This window comes from Choloepus didactylus, chromosome 3 (assembly GCF_015220235.1).
Source record: "Choloepus didactylus isolate mChoDid1 chromosome 3, mChoDid1.pri, whole genome shotgun sequence".
In the NCBI taxonomy this organism is placed as follows: Eukaryota; Metazoa; Chordata; class Mammalia; order Pilosa; family Megalonychidae; genus Choloepus; species Choloepus didactylus.
Window position 1 is genome coordinate 89,475,985 of NC_051309.1, and position 20,730 is coordinate 89,496,714.

At 41.5% G+C, this 20,730-nt stretch overlaps 1 protein-coding gene and 2 pseudogenes across 1 annotated transcript in view; all 3 read right to left on the reverse strand.

The window, feature by feature from the left end:
- Window positions 1-1,855: 1,855 nt before the first annotated feature.
- LOC119530338 lies at window positions 1,856-6,325 on the reverse strand (annotated as a pseudogene).
- LOC119529600 lies at window positions 3,004-4,792 on the reverse strand (annotated as a pseudogene).
- Window positions 6,326-18,544: 12,219 nt separating the features above from the next.
- The window catches only part of HELQ (helicase, POLQ like), a 111,485-nt gene continuing 109,299 nt past the window's right edge, over window positions 18,545-20,730 (reverse strand). Inside the window, exon 18 of the mRNA XM_037830138.1 lies at window positions 18,545-20,446. Coding sequence (XP_037686066.1) covers window positions 20,378-20,446 — 69 coding nt within the window. The 3' untranslated portion in view covers window positions 18,545-20,377. The remainder of the gene's footprint in view (window positions 20,447-20,730) is intronic.

Below are 20,730 nucleotides of genomic sequence, written 5' to 3' on the forward strand. Positions count from 1 at the left end.
GGGCACTCTTTATTAGGAATTTGGAATTGGGAGTGTCTGTTGATATCCAACTGGGAGGCTGTGTGAAGGGGCTTTGGAAGCTACTGTCGGGGGGCAGCCATCCTGTACCACAGGTCAGGAGAGGCAGAGGAATCTGCAGAGAAAGAATGAAGCAGCCATGCAAAGCAAAAATAGATAAAGAGGCCATCAGCATGGCACAGAGACAGAGCAACTGCCCTGGTTTTTGAAAACTTCCTGTCCCTGGTTCCACTCCCTTGTGTACCTGGGTGTACGTCCTGTCCTTGGGATCCATGAAATATCCCTGCATTTTATCATAAATCTTTCCTTTCATCATAGGTTACTTTGCTTGGGTTTCTCTTACTTATAACCCAAAGAACCTTAACTAAGAAATAAAGGCCATTTACTGTATACTTGTCAAGTCACAGAATCTGAATCTTAAGAAAAAGTAATTTATTTAGGAGAAAAATAATCTTCTAAAAAAATTTTATTTTGAAATAATTTCAAACTTGCAGGGAAGTTGCAAAAAAAAAAAACTATATAAAAATAATACAGAGAACTTCAATATACTCCCTACCCAGATACCCAAATTTACCAACATTGAAAATTTTACATTTGTTCTATCATTTATCCATCTCTATCTATCTATCTATCTATCTATCATCTATTTATCTATATTTTCTAAACCAGTAGGAGTAGGTTACATACGTGAGGCTCTGTTAACACTTAATACTTTCATGCATATTTCCTAATAACAAGGATATTCACATATGTAACCAATTAAGTACAATTATCAAGTTCAAGAAATTTTACATTATATGTAAGCATACAGTCGATATTCCAATTTTTTCAATTGTTCCAATAATGTTCTTTTGGGCGTTTTCTCCTCTTTATTAGATCTAATTAAGGATCATGTATTGCATTTAATTGTCATTGTCCCTTTAGTTTCTCTCTCTTTTTTTTAATGATTGTAGTAACTAATATGCAACATAATATTTCCCATCTCAACCATTCCCAAGCATATAACTAAGTGGCATTTATCACATTCACAATATTGCTCTACCATCACCACTATCCATGACCAAAACCTTCCCATTACCCCAATCAGAGACTCTATACCCTTTATGAATTAAATCCTCATTGCCTCACCCTACTCTGGCCCCTGGCAACTAGTGATCTACTTTCTATCTCTATGTATTTGCATATTCTAGTTACTTCATACACGTGCAGTCTGTCCTTTTGTGTCTGGCTTATTTCATTCAACATGATGTCTTCAAAGTTTATCCATATTGTAGCATGTATTAGAACTCTGTTCCTTTTTATGGCTGAATAATATTCCACTGTACGTATATACCACACTTTGTTTACCCATTCATCTGTTGAGGGACAATTGGGTTGCTTCCACCTTTTGGCTATTGTGAATAATGCTGCTATGAACACTAGTGTACCAATATTTGTAAGAGTCCCTTCTTTCACTTATTGTGAATATATACCTAGACATGGGATTACTAGGTCATGTGGTAGTTCTTTGTTTAACTAGCTGAGTAAACATCAAACTGATTTCCACAGTAGTTGCAACATGTACATTGCCACCAACAGTGTATGTATGAGAGTTCTTAGTTCTCTGCATCTTCGGCAGCACTTATTTTCTGTTTTAAAAATAATACCTATTCTAGTGGGTGTGAGGTGGACCTCATTTTGTTTTGTTGAAATAAAAAAATAAAAGCTACTTAAATGCTATGATGAAGATATAGGGCAAAAGAGAATCATAAATTTTAATGTTGATATAAGTAATGAATGTTTGGGTCTCCAAATTGGCTTTGAATCCCAAACCACTTAAAAATGGGTATGTTCACAGTTAAGGGCAATTGGCTTGTAGATGAAAGAATGGTCGAAGTTGTTCCAGTCAAACTTCCAGGGAAATTCTCTCAAGAACATCCTTTAATTGTTGCTGCAACTCACTAGTCAAACGGGCCAAAACTTGGTTTCCTTATCGTGTCTAATTGATGCCTGAATAGCTTTCTTATTTTTTTCCAACAGATCTAGGAATAGAAGGCTGTGAGAAAAGCACAGCAGCTAAGACACTAGTCTTTTGTGTATGTTCAGTGACCTTAATTTATCTTCTGATTTTGATCTCTGACCAGGTTTAAATTGCGTACATTGGCAGAAACACTAGTGACCATCTTTTCCATTTTGTGATCTTTTTTGGCAACTCAAAGAGAGCTTGCAGGATCAGAAGATTTCTTTCAACTGGCAAGACCTCTGGATGCTGCTCAGCTTCATCATCTTGTTCATTTACACTTGATAGAGCACATGCTTTGAATTGTCTTATATCCACCAAGTTGGACTGTTCAGGAATCCATGGTGGTGAGATGCTAGTGTGGGCTATAAGGCCGTCGGCATCCATGGGTGGTGCCAGAGGGACCCAGTACCTGGGATGGCCATGGTCTTGGAGGCTGTGCAGAAGGATGGGCAACAATCCAGCCTGCTGTTGTCCTGTGGTGACTGCAAAGGTCTGATTTGTGATTAAGGGTGAGGATCTAGAGTAAGAGGACTGTGGCCATGGCGGGGTGGTGGTGGTGGTGTGGTGCTATGGGGTGATGCTCCTGAGTGACACCCTTGACGAGTTCATTGCTCCTGATCTGTTCTGGGTCAGAAGCATAAGAGTTGGAACTACTGTAAACATCTGCTACGGTATTTCCAGAAGCAAATCTCATTCATGAATTTATCTTATTTTCTTCTGAAAGCTCAGGTGGTTTCACAAATAATGGGATAGTGAGGTTAGTATGATCACTTCCTGTTCTTTCAAGCCCTATTTCCTGTGCGTGGATTTCTTTTTCTCACAATGAACCTGCGTCATTCATGGTGTCTGTACAGCATGTGATGCCAAGACAGGAAAGACAGCAAGTGCACAGCACAGTGAGATGTGGGCACCAGAGAACAGGTGGTTAGTGAATAAAGAGTTCACATCACTTCCACACTTTACCTGCTCATGGCTAGGTAGCTCTAGGCCACCTTCTCTTTGGCTTCCTCCACCTCCTCCTCAAACGTGCCTCCCATCTTTGGCTGCGGCTTCCTGGTACTACTGGTACTCAGATACCAGGTTGCTTATGGTGTTCTCTGCCCCTGTGCACTCCATGTCATCCATGCCCTCACCTGTGTACCAGTGCAGGAAGACCTGGTACCAGAACATGGTGATGAATTTCTCCGAGAGGTGCTTGAACAACTCCTGGATCACCTGGTGATGTTACTGATGAAGGTGGTGGACAGTTTTAGCCCCTGGGGGAAGATGTCACAGACTTCTTCACATTGTTGAGGATCCAATTGTTGAAATAGCCACTGTTCATGTTTTGGACATTTAGCATCTATCTGCCTGTCCACCTACTTCATGGATATGTGGTCCCTGAACACAGCAGCCATCATCAGGTAGTGGCTATGGCAGGGGTTGCAGGAGACTATCATGTTCTTGGCATCAAACATCTGCTGGGTAAGCTTGGGCATGGTCAGGGCTTCCCTGGTTCATGAGGGGAGTGAAGCTGGACATGAAGAAGTGCAGGCAGTTGAAGGGCACCATGGTGATGGCCAGATTGTGCAGCTCAGTGTTGAGCTGGCTGGAAAAGTGCAGGCAGGTGGTGAGCCTGCTCATAGTGGATGACACCAGGTAGTTCAGATCACCCTAGGTGGGCATGGTCAGCCTGAGAGTGCTGAAGCAGAGGTCAGAGAGGGTGTCATTACTGTTTTATTTTCCTGGGCTGCTCAAGCAAATACCAGGCAATAAGTTGGTTTAGACAATGGAAATTTATTAGCTCATGTTTTTGAGGCTAAGAGAAAGTCCAAATCAAGGTGTCATCAGGCAATGCTTTCTTCCTGAAGATTTGCATTCTGGGGCTGGCTGCCTATGATCCTTGGTCCTTGGATCCTCTGACACATGGCAATGCAAATGACAGCCTCTCCTGGCCTCTCCCTTCTCTTCCGGGATGCATTGACCAGCTTCTTGCTTCTCATGGCTTTCTCTCTGTCTGAATTTCATTCTGCTTATAACTGACTCCAGTATTAGGATTAAGACCTATCCTGATTGGACTGGACCACACCTTAACTGAAGTAACCTCATCAAAAAGTCCTGCTTACAATGGGTTTGTACCCATAGGAATGGATTAAGTTTAAGGACATGTTTTTCTGGGACACATACAGTTCCAAACCACCACAGTTACCAGTGCAATAGATCTTATCAGTATTTTCCACCAGCTGGTGGACTGGGTGGCTTTGTAGGGTTTCACCACCATATCTGACACCTTGGGCTAGGGCACCATGCTGAACATGTTCATGATCCTAAGTACTTCTTTGGGATATTGCTGATGACAAGGGTACGAACTCTTTTTGAGTCCCCCACCCAGGGAGTGGGTCAGCTGGAAGCCCCACAGGCAGTCATAGCTCTTGGCGTGCTTCTATAGGGCATTGTTGTCTGGCACTGAGTTCACCAGCTCCACACTCTCCATTTAGTGCCCTTTGGCCCACTTGTTCCCTACCCAACTCTGACCAAAGACAAAGTTGACAGGCCTGAAGATCTGCCCAAAGGGCCTGGAGCACACAGAGTCCATGGTGCCAAGCTCCAGATCTACCAGCATGGTGTGGGGCACTTGCATGCTGCAATAAAACTTGATTCCTACAACTTCAGATCACTGACCCCATGGTATGTGCCTGTGGGATCAATGCCATGCTCATTGCTAATCACTTCCCAGAACCTGTCATCGAGTTGGTGATTGTACAGCCTGGCCTGCAGGTGCACAATCTCCTTCACGGTTGTGGCAGTGGCAGCAGAGCAGAGATGCAAGCAAAGGAGCTTATGCGCAGGGTGCCCTGCAGGTAGATTTGGCTTGGGATCATTTGAAAGGGAACTGGATGAAAAATAGCAGTATCAGGATCAGCTGGTACAATGTTAGAATCAAATTGGGTCAGAGTTTGTGAGCTTGAAGAGCATTTGCTACCTGTCTCCCACCACTCATTGTTCTGATTTGGTTCTGGCCATTGGTGATGGCATTGATGTGACTTGCTTGGAGGTCCTGCAGGAGAGCCTGAAAAACCTACTTCACCTGGCCAGTTCCCAATATCTGCTACAGTGTTCTAACCTAGCCACCTGCTGGAACACTGTGCCAATCCTACCACCCTTCTCCAGCTAGTTCTGTCTGCCCCTGACATCACTAAGGCCTCCAGGGCTGCTGAATCTTCCAAACTAATCAGTTTGGGCATTAAGCTTCCAGTAAGTTTTTCAGGTAAGTCATAGTCATGCTTCTTATCAACTACCAGATGAAAAGAGGCACAACTCATCCAGTGTCAATGCATCATCTTAATCAAAGTCTGAGGGTCCCCAAATACAAGAAAGCAAGAATAGGAAGTTGTCATTTTGTAAAAAAAAAAAAAACTCTTTAGCTGAAGATCCTGGAATAAATCCATTTAGATAGGGCTGAAGGGCTTTAAACTGATTTACTTAATATTGCCTTTATTCTTCTGTTATTTTCTGGGGATCATCATAAGTACTGGATGGCCTTTGTACTACAACATGGGCAGTTGTATGCTGAGGGCTGCAGTCCCTACTGTTGTCTGGTCTTGGACAGAAGCAGGATGCATGGCTAAAAAAAGTGCTGTTTGGTGGAGTATATGCAGAACTGACCCAGTTCACTTGGGGTTGGAGGTGGGGAGTGCCCTGACCACACTGGGATTGCCATGCAGAAGGACTTGATTGTGCTTCACCAAATGGAGACCAAGATGGCTTCCATCCTGCAAGGGGCCTCACACTGTTTCCCCACTTGGGATGACTGTGCTCGCTCCATGTGTGTGGAGAAGTCAGCAATGACAGCAGTGGTGGAACTCCTCGGGAAGCAGGTTCCTGTGGCTCTGCAGTTGTAAGAGGCTGGACAGCATCATGGATCCTTCTTTCACTTGCTCCCAGAAGGGTGGTAGGGGAGTCACAACCAGAAACAAGAATCCTTGATTTTCAAAATCTGAAGAATGTGAGGCTGCATGGCAAGATTCCCATACATTCTTTGAAGCTCTGCAAATCTTGGCAGAGAAAGGTTATTACTATATTTTATACCTTTCACTCTTAAAAGGAAGAAATATAGAACTGACTTCTTCCAAAAATAAACAAGGCCTTTTGCACCATAAAGCTCCATAATTTGCAGGGCCACATGGTTGGGGCAGCTGTACATCTGGAAGAGCTCAGGTACCCGCCTGTTGGCCATCACGTTCTTGGTGCTCTTGATGTCACAGTAGGAGAAGTGATCCAAGTAGTATTTCTCTGCTCCACGGCACTCAACATCAAGCCTTCCATGTGGGTGCTGGCTCACGGCTGCCAGCCTGCCAGCATGGATGGCTGTGTCTGGAGCTCCACCTGGGGATGCTTGAGGCTTCCTCCCCCACTCTGAGCTGCCAGGAGGCAGCCCAGGGTGGGAGGGTGGACATGGGGTTGGGGATGAGTGCCCAGAGGAGAGCAGGGAAGGGAGGGAATGTAAAATATGGAGGGAGTTGGGGGTGAGGGGCCTGCAGGAGGGAGAGGGGCACAGCTTGGCCTCATTCTGGTTTTGATTTGCATTTCCCTTATGGCTAATGATGTTGAGCATCTTTTCATGTGCTTATTGGCCATTGTATAACATTCTTTGGAGAAATGTCCTTTGCCCATTTAAAAAATTGGGTTCTTTTGTATCTTTTTGTTGTTTAATTATAGGAGTTCTTTATATATTTTTGTTATTAAACCATTATCAGATATATGGTTTCCAAAGATTTTCTCCTATTTTTTAGATTGTCTTTTCACTTTGTTGACAATGTCTTTGATGCAGAAGAGTTTTTAATTTTGTGACGTTCAGTTTATCTATTTTTTCTTTTGTTGTTCATGCTTTTGGTGTAAAGTCTAAGAACCCATTGCCTAGTACAAGATCCTGAAGATTTTCTCCTAGGTTTTCTTTCAAAAGTTTTATAGTTTTAACTCTTAGATTTAGGTCTTTGATCAGTTTAAGTTAATTTTTGTAGATGGTGTGAGATAGGGGTCCACTTTCATTCATTTGCATGTGTCGTCCAGTGTCCCCACCACCATTTATTGAAGAGACAATTCTTTCCCTATTGAGGGTCTTGGTACCCTTGAATAAAGTCAATTGGCCATAGAAGTGTGAGCTTATTTCTGAACTTTCAATTCTATTCCATTTGTTGCTATATCTGTCCTTGTGCCTGTGCCTCATTGTAGCTTTGTAATAAGTTTTGAAATTGGGAAGTGTGAGTCCTCCAACTTCATTCTCTTTCAAGATGTTTCTGGCTATTTGGGGCCCCTTGCCCTTCCATATGAATTTGACTATTAGTTTTTCCATGTCAGCAAAGAAGGCTGTCAGAATTTGGATTGGGAGTTCTTTGAATCTGTAAATTGCTTTGGTTGGATTGAAATCTTAATGATATTAAGTCTTTTGAACCATGAGCATGGGACAACTTTCCATTTATATAGGTCTATAATTTCTTCCAGCAATGATTTGCAGTTCTGTATGTACAAGTCCTTCACATTCTTGGTTAATCTTTTTCCTAGATATTTTATTCTTATAGTTGCTATTATAAATAGAATTACTTTCTTGATTTCTTTTTTGGATTGTTCATTGCTAGTGTGTAAAAACACCACTGATTATTTTGTGTTGACCTTTACCCTGCCACTTTGCTGAATTCATTTATTGGTTCTAGTAGCTTTGTTGTAGGGTTTTTAAAAGAATGTTTTCTACAAGTAGGATCATTTCATTTGTGAATAGGGATAGTTTTGCTTCTTTCTTTCCAATTTGGATGCCTTTTATTTCTTTTTCTTGCCTGGTTTCTCTGGCTAGAACTTCCAGTACAATGTTGAAAGCTAGCAATGCTTTGTCTGGGTTAAAAGTTATGCCAACTTTGGTTTGTACAGGTTTAATGTGAAGCCCTGATACCCCCAGAGTTAATTTGGGCAGAGAATAGAAAGCATGTGCAAAGCCGCCTGAGGGACTGGGGAAAAATGTGGAAATATTAAACTTCCCCACCTGGGGGAATTCCTTATATTCTCACAAGCATTGGGGACTACCAATTTAGTAGACTGGGCCCTTGATTTTGGGGCTTGCCCTTATGAAGCTTGTTCTGCCGCAAAGGAGAGAGACTAAGCCTACATTTAAATTTTACCTAAGAGTCAACCCCAGAGAACCTCTTTTGTTGCTCAGATGTGGCCTCTCTCTCTAAAACTATCTCAGCTGGTGGAACTCGCTGCCCTACCCCTAGGTGCGACATGGCTCTTAGGGGTGTAAATTTCCCCGGTAAATGTGGGACATGACTCCTAGGGATGAGCCTTGACCTGGAAGTGTGGGGATTGAGAAAGCCTTCTTGATTAAAAGGGGGAAGAGAAATGAAACAAAAAAAAAGTTTCAGTGGCTGAGAGATTTCAAATAAAGTCAGAGGTCATTCTGGAGTTTATTCTTATGCATTATATAGATATCCCTTTTAGTCTTTAGTGTATTAGAATAGCTAGAAGGAAATTACCTTAAACTGTTTAACGGTAACCCAGTAGCCTTGGATTCTTGAAGATAATTGTAAAAACTATATAGCTTATAAGGTGTGACTGTGCGATTGTGAAAACCATGTGGCTCACACTGGGTATGGACAGATGAGTAGGAAAATGTGGACAAAAGTAAATGAATAATAGGAGGGGATGGGATTATGGAATGTTTGAGATGTTCTTTTTGCTTTTAGTTTTATTCTTTTTGTTTTTTGGAGTGATGAATATGTTCAAGGGCTGATTGTGGTGATGAATGCACAACATACGATGGTACTGTGAACAATTGATTGTACACTTTGGATGACTGTATTTTATGTGAATACATCTCAGTAAAATTGCAGGAAAAAAAGATATGCCAACTTACATGAAGCACACAGGATCATGATCCAAACAGTAAGTTCTACTGTTTTAGGTTTTGCTCAAAGTGAACAAAGTGCACAGTAAATTCAACCTCAAATACTGAACTGAACATGCGTAGAAATAACCACTTTGTAATTTTCCCTTGATTTCCTGAGATACTTTTACTTTTATTGGAGATTTGTGAATTCTATAGTACCCTGAATAACAGCCCAGTTAAGATCTTCCAACAGACATTTATGAGCATATAATAGAATGTTATTCCCCAATACTGGGGATAGAAAATGAGTAAGAAATGGTCTCTGATCTCTAGAGGGAATGACCCACACATAAACAGAGAATTTAAATAAATGTAAGCTGCTTTTCTCCTCTCTGTCTGCTGTTGGGGTTTGATGAGAGGATGGGGCTGAAGGAGAGGGCTGAATATTATACCCTTATCACCTACCTGGTCTAGATGGGCCACCCCATCCTTCCTTCCTTGGAGTTTGTGGTAGATTGAATTACGTACCCTGATGAAAGACCTGTTCTTAACATTAATCTACATTCCTGTGGGTGTGAAACCATCTATAAATAAGACCTGTTTTCAGTTAAGGAGTGGCCCAGGTGACTGAGGGTAGTTCTTAATCCATATTTCTGGAGGCCTTAAAAGAGAAGAACCTGGAAGACAGAAGTCAGAGAAGGCTGCACGGGAAGAAACTGGAAGTCAGCAGAAACCAGAAGAGCAGACACAGGAGAGAGCTATTGCCATGTGATGAGAGGCAGGAGGCAAGCCAGGGAACCCCAAGGACTGCAGCAAGCCAGGGAACCCCAAGGATTGCATCAAGCCAGCACCAGAACACTACAGACTCCAGGAATGCTACAGCCTTGCCAATATCTTGATTTGGGACTTCTCTAGCCTCAAAACTGTGAGCCAATAACTGCTTATTGTTTAAGTCAATCCATGGCATGGCATGTATCATAGCAGCCTGGCAAACTGACACAGGGCATGTGGACTTCAAGGACATACTTTGATCCAGGTTCAACTGACTCTTCGAACCCATGAAGCTAATGATGGACAACAGAACCCTGCTATTTTCTACAAATGGGCCCAAGGCCATGCTTGCCAGAGGAAAACAGCTGAATATCAGGGAGATGGCTTCTATCTCAGGTCCACCTTCAAAATAACAACAGCAAGAATGATTACCATAAAGCTGACACTTATTGATACTACCTATATATCAGGCTAAGCAATTTATGGGAATTAACCCATTTGTTCTTATAACAGCTGATGTGGAAGACGCTGTCATTATCCCTATTTTACAGATGTGGAAAGCCGGCAAAGGGAGAGTAAACATATCAAGGTCACACAGGTAGTAAGTAGCAGAAGAGATGTACGTGCATCTGATTGGTGGAAACTATTTCATGTCTAGAACCCCAGCAGCAAGGAAGTCTGGGCAGTGTGGTTTCAGTTTCTCCACCACTGCACTACCAAATGCATACTAGAAAGGAGTTGGGATAGTGGCTGTGTGGCTGTCTATGAAGGGCAGCTGCAATTCCAAGGCATACCACAGTGAATGACAGTGAACAGCCATTCAATAAATCCAATCTATTTGTTATCTGCTGCTCAGAGATTAACTCACCACAAAACCCTGTCAAAGCAATACAGACAACATCTAGATTGTATCTGACAGACATCCTTATTTGAAAAAATCTCAGATTAGTTTGCTGCCTGCATTTATTTCATAGATACAAAATTACAAACTTAACTTTAAATTTGGTGTTTCATTATATGGTGTGCGAATGTATCTCAATAAAACTGCATTAAAAATTTGGTGTTTCAAATTTACTCATTTTTGGCAAAATATCAAGTGTTTTTCTTTAAAAACAAACAAACCCTGAATAATTGCTACAAAGCTCACTGGATGTCAATAGTTCCTTTTAATTTTTCAGGCCCAACTTCAAATATGAACTCTTTTATGAAGATTTCCTTTCTGTGTTTGAATATGTTTGCTTATTAACTGTATTATTTTCTGAAAATATCTGTTCATGTCCTTTGTCAGTTAACCTATTGTGCTCTCAGCACTTTTCATCCAGGTTTACGTGAGCAATTGTGATAATAAATACGCTAACCCTTTGTCTTATTTGTTGTTAAAAGCATTTTTTCAAATCTAGTTTTATTTTTTATATACATAACTTGAAAACATTTTATGTGGTCAAATATGTCCATACTTCTTTCAATTTAGTTCTTAAATTATATTTTCTTATTTTTTGTTTTCATTTTTTGTATCTCTTTAAAGTACCTTGATCTTATTTCGGTATGATTTCAGGGGAGAACCTACATCGTTTTCACTTCTCTAAAATTTGAATGAATTATTCCAGTATCCTTTGTGTATGCCTTCCTTTTTTCATTTGACATGTGATGATGTCTACTTCACAAAAACCGTATTCTTAGGGAACTCTGCTGCTCTGCAGCCAAGGTCTAATATAGGTTCAGACCGTTTCCAGATAGAACTGAATTTTACTCCTAGCATGAACATGGTGTGAGTCCAGAGGATAAAAGGTATTTCTTTATATTTTCTGTGTGTCTTCTCATTCTGACTGGAGGCAGCTTAGGATGGCCACTTACAAACCTTCCCTCCTTCCCTCCTTACTCTGGTTTCCTTTGACATCCACCAGACTCCACTTTCCTACCACTCCTGGTGGTTGAGTCTTGTGAAATGTTTTTTTGGTTTGTTTTTTGTTTTGTTTTGTTTTTGTTGTTGTTGTTTGTTTGTTTGCCTCTGAGGCAGGTAAGATAGATTTTCTTCCTGGAAGGGCAACAGGTTCTTTATCCCCTCAGGGATCTGGTGGTTGTGGAGGTTGGAAATAGCAGTTCTGGCGAGTGGAAGCAGGAGTTGATCAGAGAAATGTAGTATGACTTCTGGGCAGGCCTGAAGCTCATTTGAGATTGGTGACCACACATTTATGGAGGAACCCAGCAGCTCCACTGTGTGAGACTTTTCAGTAGTGATTGGAGAGTCTTCAACACATTTGTACATGGAGAAAAAAATAAGTAGAGTGGGAGAGGCTGAGATCAGAAGAGAAATGGAGAAAGTGGGAAGATATCTGCTTCAGAAAGCAGGTAAAAGGATTAGCCTTGGAAAAGAGAGAAACACATCACATTCTGAGGAGGGTGGAAGGAAAGGGAGGATGTGTGTGTGTTTTGGGGGAAGCATGGGCAGGAAACTGAAAGAATGGCTTGTGGAAGCAGAAATGAGAGGACACCTCTCTCCTACTCTTATGTCCCAGGGTCTGCCAATCTGATGCTTACCCTGGACTTTAAATGTGGAACACGTGACATGAAGCAGCTGTTCATGGCAGCTGCAGTGATGCCTGCTGAGACGGCAGCCGCCTCCAGGGCCCCAGTGTCCCTCCTAACCGCCATGGCTAAAGGACGGTTTTAATCACTTTCTCCTCCTTGGTTCTTTGGAGCTGCATTTGTTTCAGCTAATTTTTTGATTCTGGTCCTCAGGTCTCAGGTCAATATTGTAAACCTCCACTATCCTTCTGTCCTAATGGCCAGAGTCGGCTTCTTGGGGGTGAGTTTGGTGTTAAGCAGAGAGGGGCTCGATCCCAGTCCTGGTACTAGCTTTGTGGCCTTGAACAAGATGATTAAGCATTATGAGCCCTGATTTTTTCTCATTTTGTGAACTATAAATAATGGTATATAGTTTACAGCATTGTTGTTAGAAGCAAATAATAAATGTAAAATGTCCTCAATAATACCTGCATTTGTAAGAGCTTGATAAAGGAGGATTATTCTTTGATAAAGTGCTTTCTCAAGCATTTATCCCGTGTGACCTTCAAAACAAGGCAGGGCAGATATCCCTATTTTACAGACTTGGAAACGTAGAGTCAGAGATGCAAGTGGCTCCCTTGTGCTCACACAGGGAGGGAACAAGGCTGGAATTTAAATCCAGGATTTCTGTTCAGGCTCTTCCTAAAGCCCAAGTACGTGCTTGTAGATGGATATGAATGTTGCACTGGGTGTTCATGAAAACCCAGGAGAAAGGTAGTTTGTGGGCAGGAATTTGGAACCTATGGCAAGCAAGATGCATTTTAATCCTATGATGATGGAGAAGAGGATGAGAGTGAGGTCTTCTAGTGACTATGCCCGGAAAAGAGGAGCAAAGAGAGAATGTGAGGTAGGGGGCAGAGAAGAGAATCAGTGCCTTCAAAGCACCTGAGAATAAACAAGAATGTGGAATTGATTGGCCAAAATAAGCATTTCAAAGAGGTCAAAGAGAATGAGGACTGAGAGACCTTTGGAAGTGACTACAGAGAAGTCACCAGTATTCAAAGACTCCACGATGTTCCCCCAACTGCTTCCCCAGATTCATCTTTACCATCAAATTGACAAAGGTTTTAAAGCATTTGTTTCATTCACAAAAGTAGACATAAATAAGTAGCATAAAGTTAATGATACCTTTTATTAAATATACTGTATTATGGTTTTCATTAATTGCCATTAATCCTCTAAGTGGTAACGTTCCCAGAAATTGAAGAATATAATAATAATAATTTCTAAAATCACCCCATAAAGAGGAAGGCAGTTGCTGATTTTTCTGTTGATCACTGGTTGAAAAATGAATGGCTTTTCTGGTATATGTAAGGGCACAATTAAAACACTAAAAAAACAAAACAAAACAAAAAACCCAGCAATACAAGTAATGTAAAGCTATTTCATTAATATATAGGAACAGGAAGTGTATAATACTGGTGAGTGGTTCAGTATAAATGAGAATAAATTCCGTGGCTGATAGGCTCACTCAGCAGTGAAGTCATAAGTTGAGACAGAGCACATTAGATCTGCAATTAACTTTGGAGGTCAATCAACAGAGACAAAAGAACATGAAAAAACCTTATGTGGTGCTTTGCACAGTCTCCTCTATGTCTTCTGGGGATAATAATGGCTTGTTCTCTTTATAACAATGAAAAAGACATTATGCGGAAAATATAATGTTATTCCTACTTTCTTTTGCCTAATTTTTGGTGACTGTCACAAACACTCAAAAAGAGAAAGAGAAGAAAAGTAGAGGAAGGTTTAGTGTCTAAAAGTGATCTTAATGGTTATGCCAGTTATCAATTTATTGCAGCTCAGCTCCAAACCCATCCTTCATTACTTGCTCTGGGATAACGGTATGGACACTTTAAGTGTTTGTCCTTTGCAGCGAGCACGTTGTTAGGCTTTGTCAATAGAGGGCAACTGGAAGGACACTGCAAGAGGAAAGAGCTTCTTCTGGTGCTGATTATTCCACTTTATTTCCTCTTGCTCCTATTGTGTGGTAGCCAGAGGTGCATGGGTGGGGTGGCCCAGTGGCACTCTGCCCCAGCCATGTACCCAGAGCATATAGTTTCTGGCAAGCTCACAGCCCAGCACATCTCTGTGTCCCTCTCATATCTTGCATGCCCCAGCTCCAAGGACACCCTGGTGAGCAGGTGCCTGACTCCTGGACCCCCTCTGCCTATCCTCACATCAGCCTGTGCCAGCTTATCGTGGTCTGGTGCTTCCTGCTTGCTTAGCTACTATGGACGAGCCCTGGCCCAGGCAACCCAGGAAACTTCAGCCATCTAGCAGGCTGCAATCACACCTTCTCCTCTGAGGTCTGAGCCTCCACCTTGGGGAAAGGTCCCCTTCTTAGTTGCTCTTCTTTCATTACTCCCTCTCAGTCCTTGGGTGTTCTTTAGAGTTCTCTCTACATCTTTATATTTACTACGTGCTAATAATTCTTTATATTAAACTTTCTCTGTTCAAACTGCTGGGTGGTTTCTGTCTCCTGTTTGGTTTCTGACTTATATAGTACATGTGGAAATGTAATCATTTCACTTTCCTACTCAAAACCCTTTGGTGACTTCACAAAATTTCTAGGATACAGATTAAAATTCTGAAGGTCCTAAGACTTTTCTTACTTGTAGCTGCATTTCCCCCCAGTCTCCTCTTTCTCCACTGCACTCGGCTGTACTAGCCTGTTTTCAGTTCCTGCAACAAAGCTGCTTCTGACCACAAGATTTCAGACATGATTTTTTTGGGGGTTGTGGGGGTGTGGGTCTGGACTACTCCCCATGCTTCCTGCATAAAATTTTTTCAGTGTCTTCCAATACCTTTTACAGAACGTTCTGAATATTTTAGCATGAATGGTTCTTGCTGGGCCCCTAGCACCATCTCTAAAATAGAGCAATAAATGAATGAAAGAGGGAAGGAAGGGAGGGAGAAAGGAATGCCTTTCTTTCTCATCTCACTTTTTATTATTTCCCCTAGACACACTCTTTGCTATTGCCATGTGGCTATTTCACGTCTCCATGCTATCTAAAATGCCTGTTTTTCCTTTCTAACTCTAGCTAATGCCTGCTAATTCATACTTCAAAACTGGTCTCCTCTAGGAACCTTCCTACACGCCCAAGATTTAGACTAGAAGTGACAAACTCAAATGCCTACAGGAACAAGGAAGGAAGGCAATGTAAAAGAGTGAAGCAGGCCAGATGTAAACAAGAAGGAGTGGTGAGGACTATCACAAAATGGAGACCATATACCCCACCTAAAGGGGGCAGCCACCATTATCTTTGGTTAATTATGTAGTTGCCAGAGCATCTGATTTTTCAATAGAAGCCAGACATGATATTTCTTAATTTTTAAAACTTATAAATTGGCATTTGAGGGTGTCCAGATAAGTAACTCTTCTCCCTACTACATGCCTGAACGAATTAAGAAGTAAGAGAAGAGAGTTAGCTTAGGGACACCCAATATCCTGCCATTAGTGGTAAAGCTTATACTGGAGAATGTAGCTTATTTCAATAGGCAATGGGCTTCCTAGTTCTGAACCCCAGGCACAAGAAGCACTGGACCAAAGCAGGCTGTGGTAGAGGTTGTTGGTGCCTGGGGCCCAGATCTCCTGCACCAGTAGGTGCACACACCCCAAACTGCTGTGAGTCTGGGTTTGTTATATTGGACAGTTGCTCATTTGTGAGAGAATTGCCCTTGGCCAAATGGGAGATGCTTTGACCTGCCCTGGAGGCTCTGCCACCCTCTTACCTGCACTGGAGGCAAACCTTGGCCAAAGACTGAGCTTGGAGAAGGGTACAAAAGACCAGCCCTTTTGCCTGAGAAAGGACTAACTTAATGCTGCAATTTGTGCTCCAGAGCTTTCCGTGGGACTGGGTGAAACTAGCCTTCAACTGAGACCACTTTCTCATTTAACTTCAGCTCCATCCTGCTTCCCTCACTCAGCATCTCCTGAGAGCAAACTCCCAAAAAAGCCCTTGAAATTCCTCAAAAAGTTAAACATAGAACTACCGTATGACCCGGCAATCCTACTTCTAGTTATATATCCAAAAGAATTGAAAGCAGGGGCTTGAACAGATACTTGCACACCCATGTTCACAGCAGCATTATTCACAATAGCCAAAAGATAGAACCCAATGTCCATCAACAGTTGAATGGAAAAAAAAAATATGCTATATACATACACTGGAATATTATTCAGCTGTAAAAAGAAATGAAGTTCTGATACATGCAACAACATGGATGAAACTTGAAGATATGTTGAGTGAAATAAGCCAGACATAAATGGATAAATACTGTATGATTCTACTTATATGTAATATCTAGAAAGGCAAGTTCAAAGAGACAGAAAGAGGGGTACAGGTTACTAGGGGCTGGGGGTGAAAATGGGGAGTAATTGCTTGATGGTTACAGAGTTTCTGTCTGGGGTGATAATAATGTTTTGGTAATGGATGGTGGTAAAGATAGCACAATGTTGTAAATGTAATTAATGCCACTAAATGTTACATTTAAAAATGGTTAAAATGGCAAATTTCGTCATATGTGTATGTATAACCACAATTAAAAAAAAACAAAAACAAAAAAACACTTGAACAAGAATTTGTATCTCAGGTTCTTCTAGGAGCCTGATCAAAGACCTGACATGGGCAACCTGACCTGTCTATTTAGTATGGACAAGAGAAATAGAATAGAGGCTCTTTGGGGGCAGGATCATTACAAAGAGGAGAGTAAGAGAAGACAGAGCTGGGTTCTGAGCCCCTTTCCTTCTCCCAAATTCAGCAATCAGAATTTACTCCTCTATTGGGGAAGATTGGCGAGGCAGAGGGAGGCCAGGAGTATTTTAATTTGGAGCTCCCTCCATCAGGAAGTCAAGATCAGGAGTGGGGAAGAAGCATCACCCCCACCCCCAACATTATCAACTTGTTTAGAAAAAGTTAAACTCTCTATAGGACAAATGACGTTATGTCTGGGTGGCAGATTCCGCGGGAGCACTGCCAGCTGGGGGGCTCCTGGTCTGCACTGCCCCAATGCCTGCCCCGGGAGCAGGGTCCCATCTGTATCTAGCACAGCCCTAACCATGCTGTACAGTAATTGCCAACCTGTTTGATGTCCATTAGATTGTAAGGCCTGGAGGCCAGGAGCAAGTTTGTACTTGGTTTTGCATCTGCAGTGCCTCATATAGAATGTGCCACACAATATTCCCTCACTAAATGGCTGTTGAATAAGAGTAGAAGGGTTCTAGACCCTCAAACACAATGTACACGCAGATTAATGAGCCCATTAGTGAACCTCTATGAGCTTCTAGTTTGCTGTTTGTAAAATTGGATTCATAAAAACAAACTCCATTGTATTGCTGTGTGCCATGACTCAAAAGGTGTTAGCCGCTGTCTCTTTTTCCACTTTGGAAGCTTTTGAAAAGAACCTCCCCACCTCTTTTTCTTTTCTTTTTTTTCCCCCCATTGTTGCCTGGGTGGCTTGGTTATGTACAGATACAAACTTCCTGGGGCATTATCTCAATGAGGATGGATGATTCTGCAACAACAACAACAAAAAAAGATGGTTCTGCTTTTATCAGCTTCTAGCAACCGCTGAACTATGTCTGAACCACAGATATCCACAGTGACCCTCTCCTCTTAAAAGGACTAACAAACAAGCAGCACATACGATGACAGTGCTAAAAAATACATGTCTGCAAAGGAAGGATGTACAGCAAAGTGTTAGCGTGAGTTATTTCTGGATGGTGAAATTTTTAAATCTCCTATTTTGGGTTTTTCTTTATTTTCTAAGTTTTCAACAGTGAATGTCACTTTTATAATAAGAAAGTTCTCACCTCTACAAGAAATATTATTTAAAAACACAAAATTAAGTAATTAAAAATCATCAGTGACAAAATCCTCTTGATCACTCTTGTTTGTGTGTGTGTTTAACCTTCAATCAGATTTGACATGGCTTTTAAAGAATTTCCTACATATTTAGCACTCTGTGCTCTTTGAGTGGTTACATAGGTAGCTGCAGAAGATAAGGTCATTTCCTCTGGGAATTTGCAGTTTATACAGAGGTTTGACATTTGCATCTCAAACCTGAAATCTTTTTTTTTTTTTTTTTTTTGTAACTGCATAGCTTATCACTGCCTCTTACCAGGGCTCAGCTATGGGAATTATTTTTATAAAGCTAGCTCCTTCTAATGAAGGATGGGAAATTTTAAAAAACAAATTAGTAGATAATTTTTTGGAAAGGTATATGAAACAGTGAAACTTCCTTTTGAAACAAAGATGATTTTAAGATCATGTACAATTTATTTGAAAGCAATATTAATGTCTATTATAATTTGGTTAAGGACATGTTATACTATCATTTAAACAACAGAGAACTTAATCTTGAACCGAATTGAGATGAAATTAGAGAGTAAGAATGAATCGGTGTCAAATAGCCCATTACAAAACCATGAAGAAATGTGTGTGTTCACATCTCAGATGGATTTTGCACCTTGAACACTAGTAAATTGGAATATTGTGGGGTCACCTGTCCTCACTTAATTTGTGCAAGATAATGTGGCAACAACAAAAAAAATACAGCACTTAAAAAGTGTACAGTTTTCCTTTTTAGGCAAAACAGCAGAAACATACAGTACTCACTTTACTGATGACCTGAGCCAGGGTTTCTCAACCTCAGCACCATAAGCATTTTGAGGGCCAAGTAAGTCTTTGTTGTTGGGGGATGTCCCATTTTAAGATGTTGAGCAGAATCCCTGGTCTCTCTACATGTTAGATGCTAGTATCATCACCTCCCAACTTGTGACAAACAAAAAATGTCTCCCGACATGGCCAAATGTCCCTGGGGGACAAAATCGCCTTCCACAGAGAACCACTGGCCCAGACAAATTATCCAAATATTAAACACCAAACAGTTAGCCAAGCCTAGAGCTGGGGCTCAGATGCCAATAAGGCTTCTCTTCTCAATATGTGGGTTAAGCCTGCCTGATACGTGCTGCAGCAATGTTCGGTGATGCACGCAATGGACACTGCCATTCTCAAGTGACCTAGCCCTCTTAGTGGAAGGCATCTCTGTCTGTACCAGCCTAACAGCCAATCCCCCTTTTTTTGGGAACAACATCTTGATTTTCTTTCTCAGTCCTTGTGGTTGAGGGGAAGCGGAGAATGACCAAACCACTGTAGCTCCAGGGGCTGGCTTGTATCCAAGGTTTGGTCAATCACCACAATCCATCCTTCTAACCACCATGAACAGTATGAATGAGGAGTTTGTTTTTTGGATGGTTTGGATCTGTATGGATGTGAGCCTGCAGGCAGCCATTTTGTGACCATCATGGGAGATACTGATTGAGAAGAGAAGCAATTCAGGGGAAAGGAGAATTAAGATAAAAGAAGACAGTCTCCTGGGGACAAAATTTAACCCTGGATCCAATCATGCCTGAAGACTTTGCTTCTGAATCACTTGGTAATGGGAGCCAATACATTTCTTTTCTTTCTTTTTTTTTTAATCCTTGCCTGAGCTGGTTTGAGTTGGGTTTCTTTCACTAGCAATCAAAAGAGGTTTTCTAGTTGGTTTGTTATTTTGTGTATGTGAGTGTGTCTTGTGTGACAGATACAGACTTCGTAAGAAAATGCTGATAATAAAGTTCATCAAAGCCATCACTGGGATCTTAGTTTGTGTCTTGACTGGCACACAGTGCTCACAGACCCTCCACGAGTCCCCTTTTCTCCCAGGTGGATCAGTGAGGGTGGAGTGGATGCACAACCTCCTTAATATCCTCCTCTAAACTCCCTTAGCACTGTGTTTCTACCTCTGCTCTTAATTTCCTCTCCTTGTCACTTTTTCATCTCTGGTACTGGACTGCATGTTTCTTGAGGTATGTGTCCTATCAGATTCCCCTTTATGTCCTTTGCAGCACATAGCAGACCTCAATAGGAAGTACAGGCTGCACGAAGCAACTTCTAACAGGTACCAAATGCTGTGACCTGTCTGTGTCTTAGATAAATGTCCTACTGGTTTCCACAGTAAGATTAAAGGAGGCTTTTTAGCTGTGTTCAGATTTTGGAAACTGGGCCTATTTATTCCCCCAGTTCTCTAGACTTCAGCTTTCCTTTTTTTATATTATTCCTTGTCCATATTTATGGATATATGCCGTGCCCAAACAGCTCAGTCTTCCCTTTCTTTGCCAGCAGTTAATGTTTCTTGAGTTCCCACTGTCCTTGAAACATTAAGAGTTTCCAAAGAAACAAATGTCTTGGTTCCTGCAAAGAGTTATAAAAACAAAATGTTAGACAAGGTATCATTTATGGGAGTTTGAGTGGTTTAAGTTTCATGAATTGGGCAGCATCTAAACTGTACGTGCCAAGGGACTGGAAAGGGGGGACTTATATAGTGCGTTCCATTGTTCCATTTTCTTGGAAAGCCCTGCAGGTCAATTATTTGCCTTTTGGAAAATCCTTTCTTGGAAAGGGGTCCCTCCCAACAATGCTCAATGCAGGTGGTCATTTTATTTTACTTAACAGAGTTTAAGGATGGCTGGTGCTGG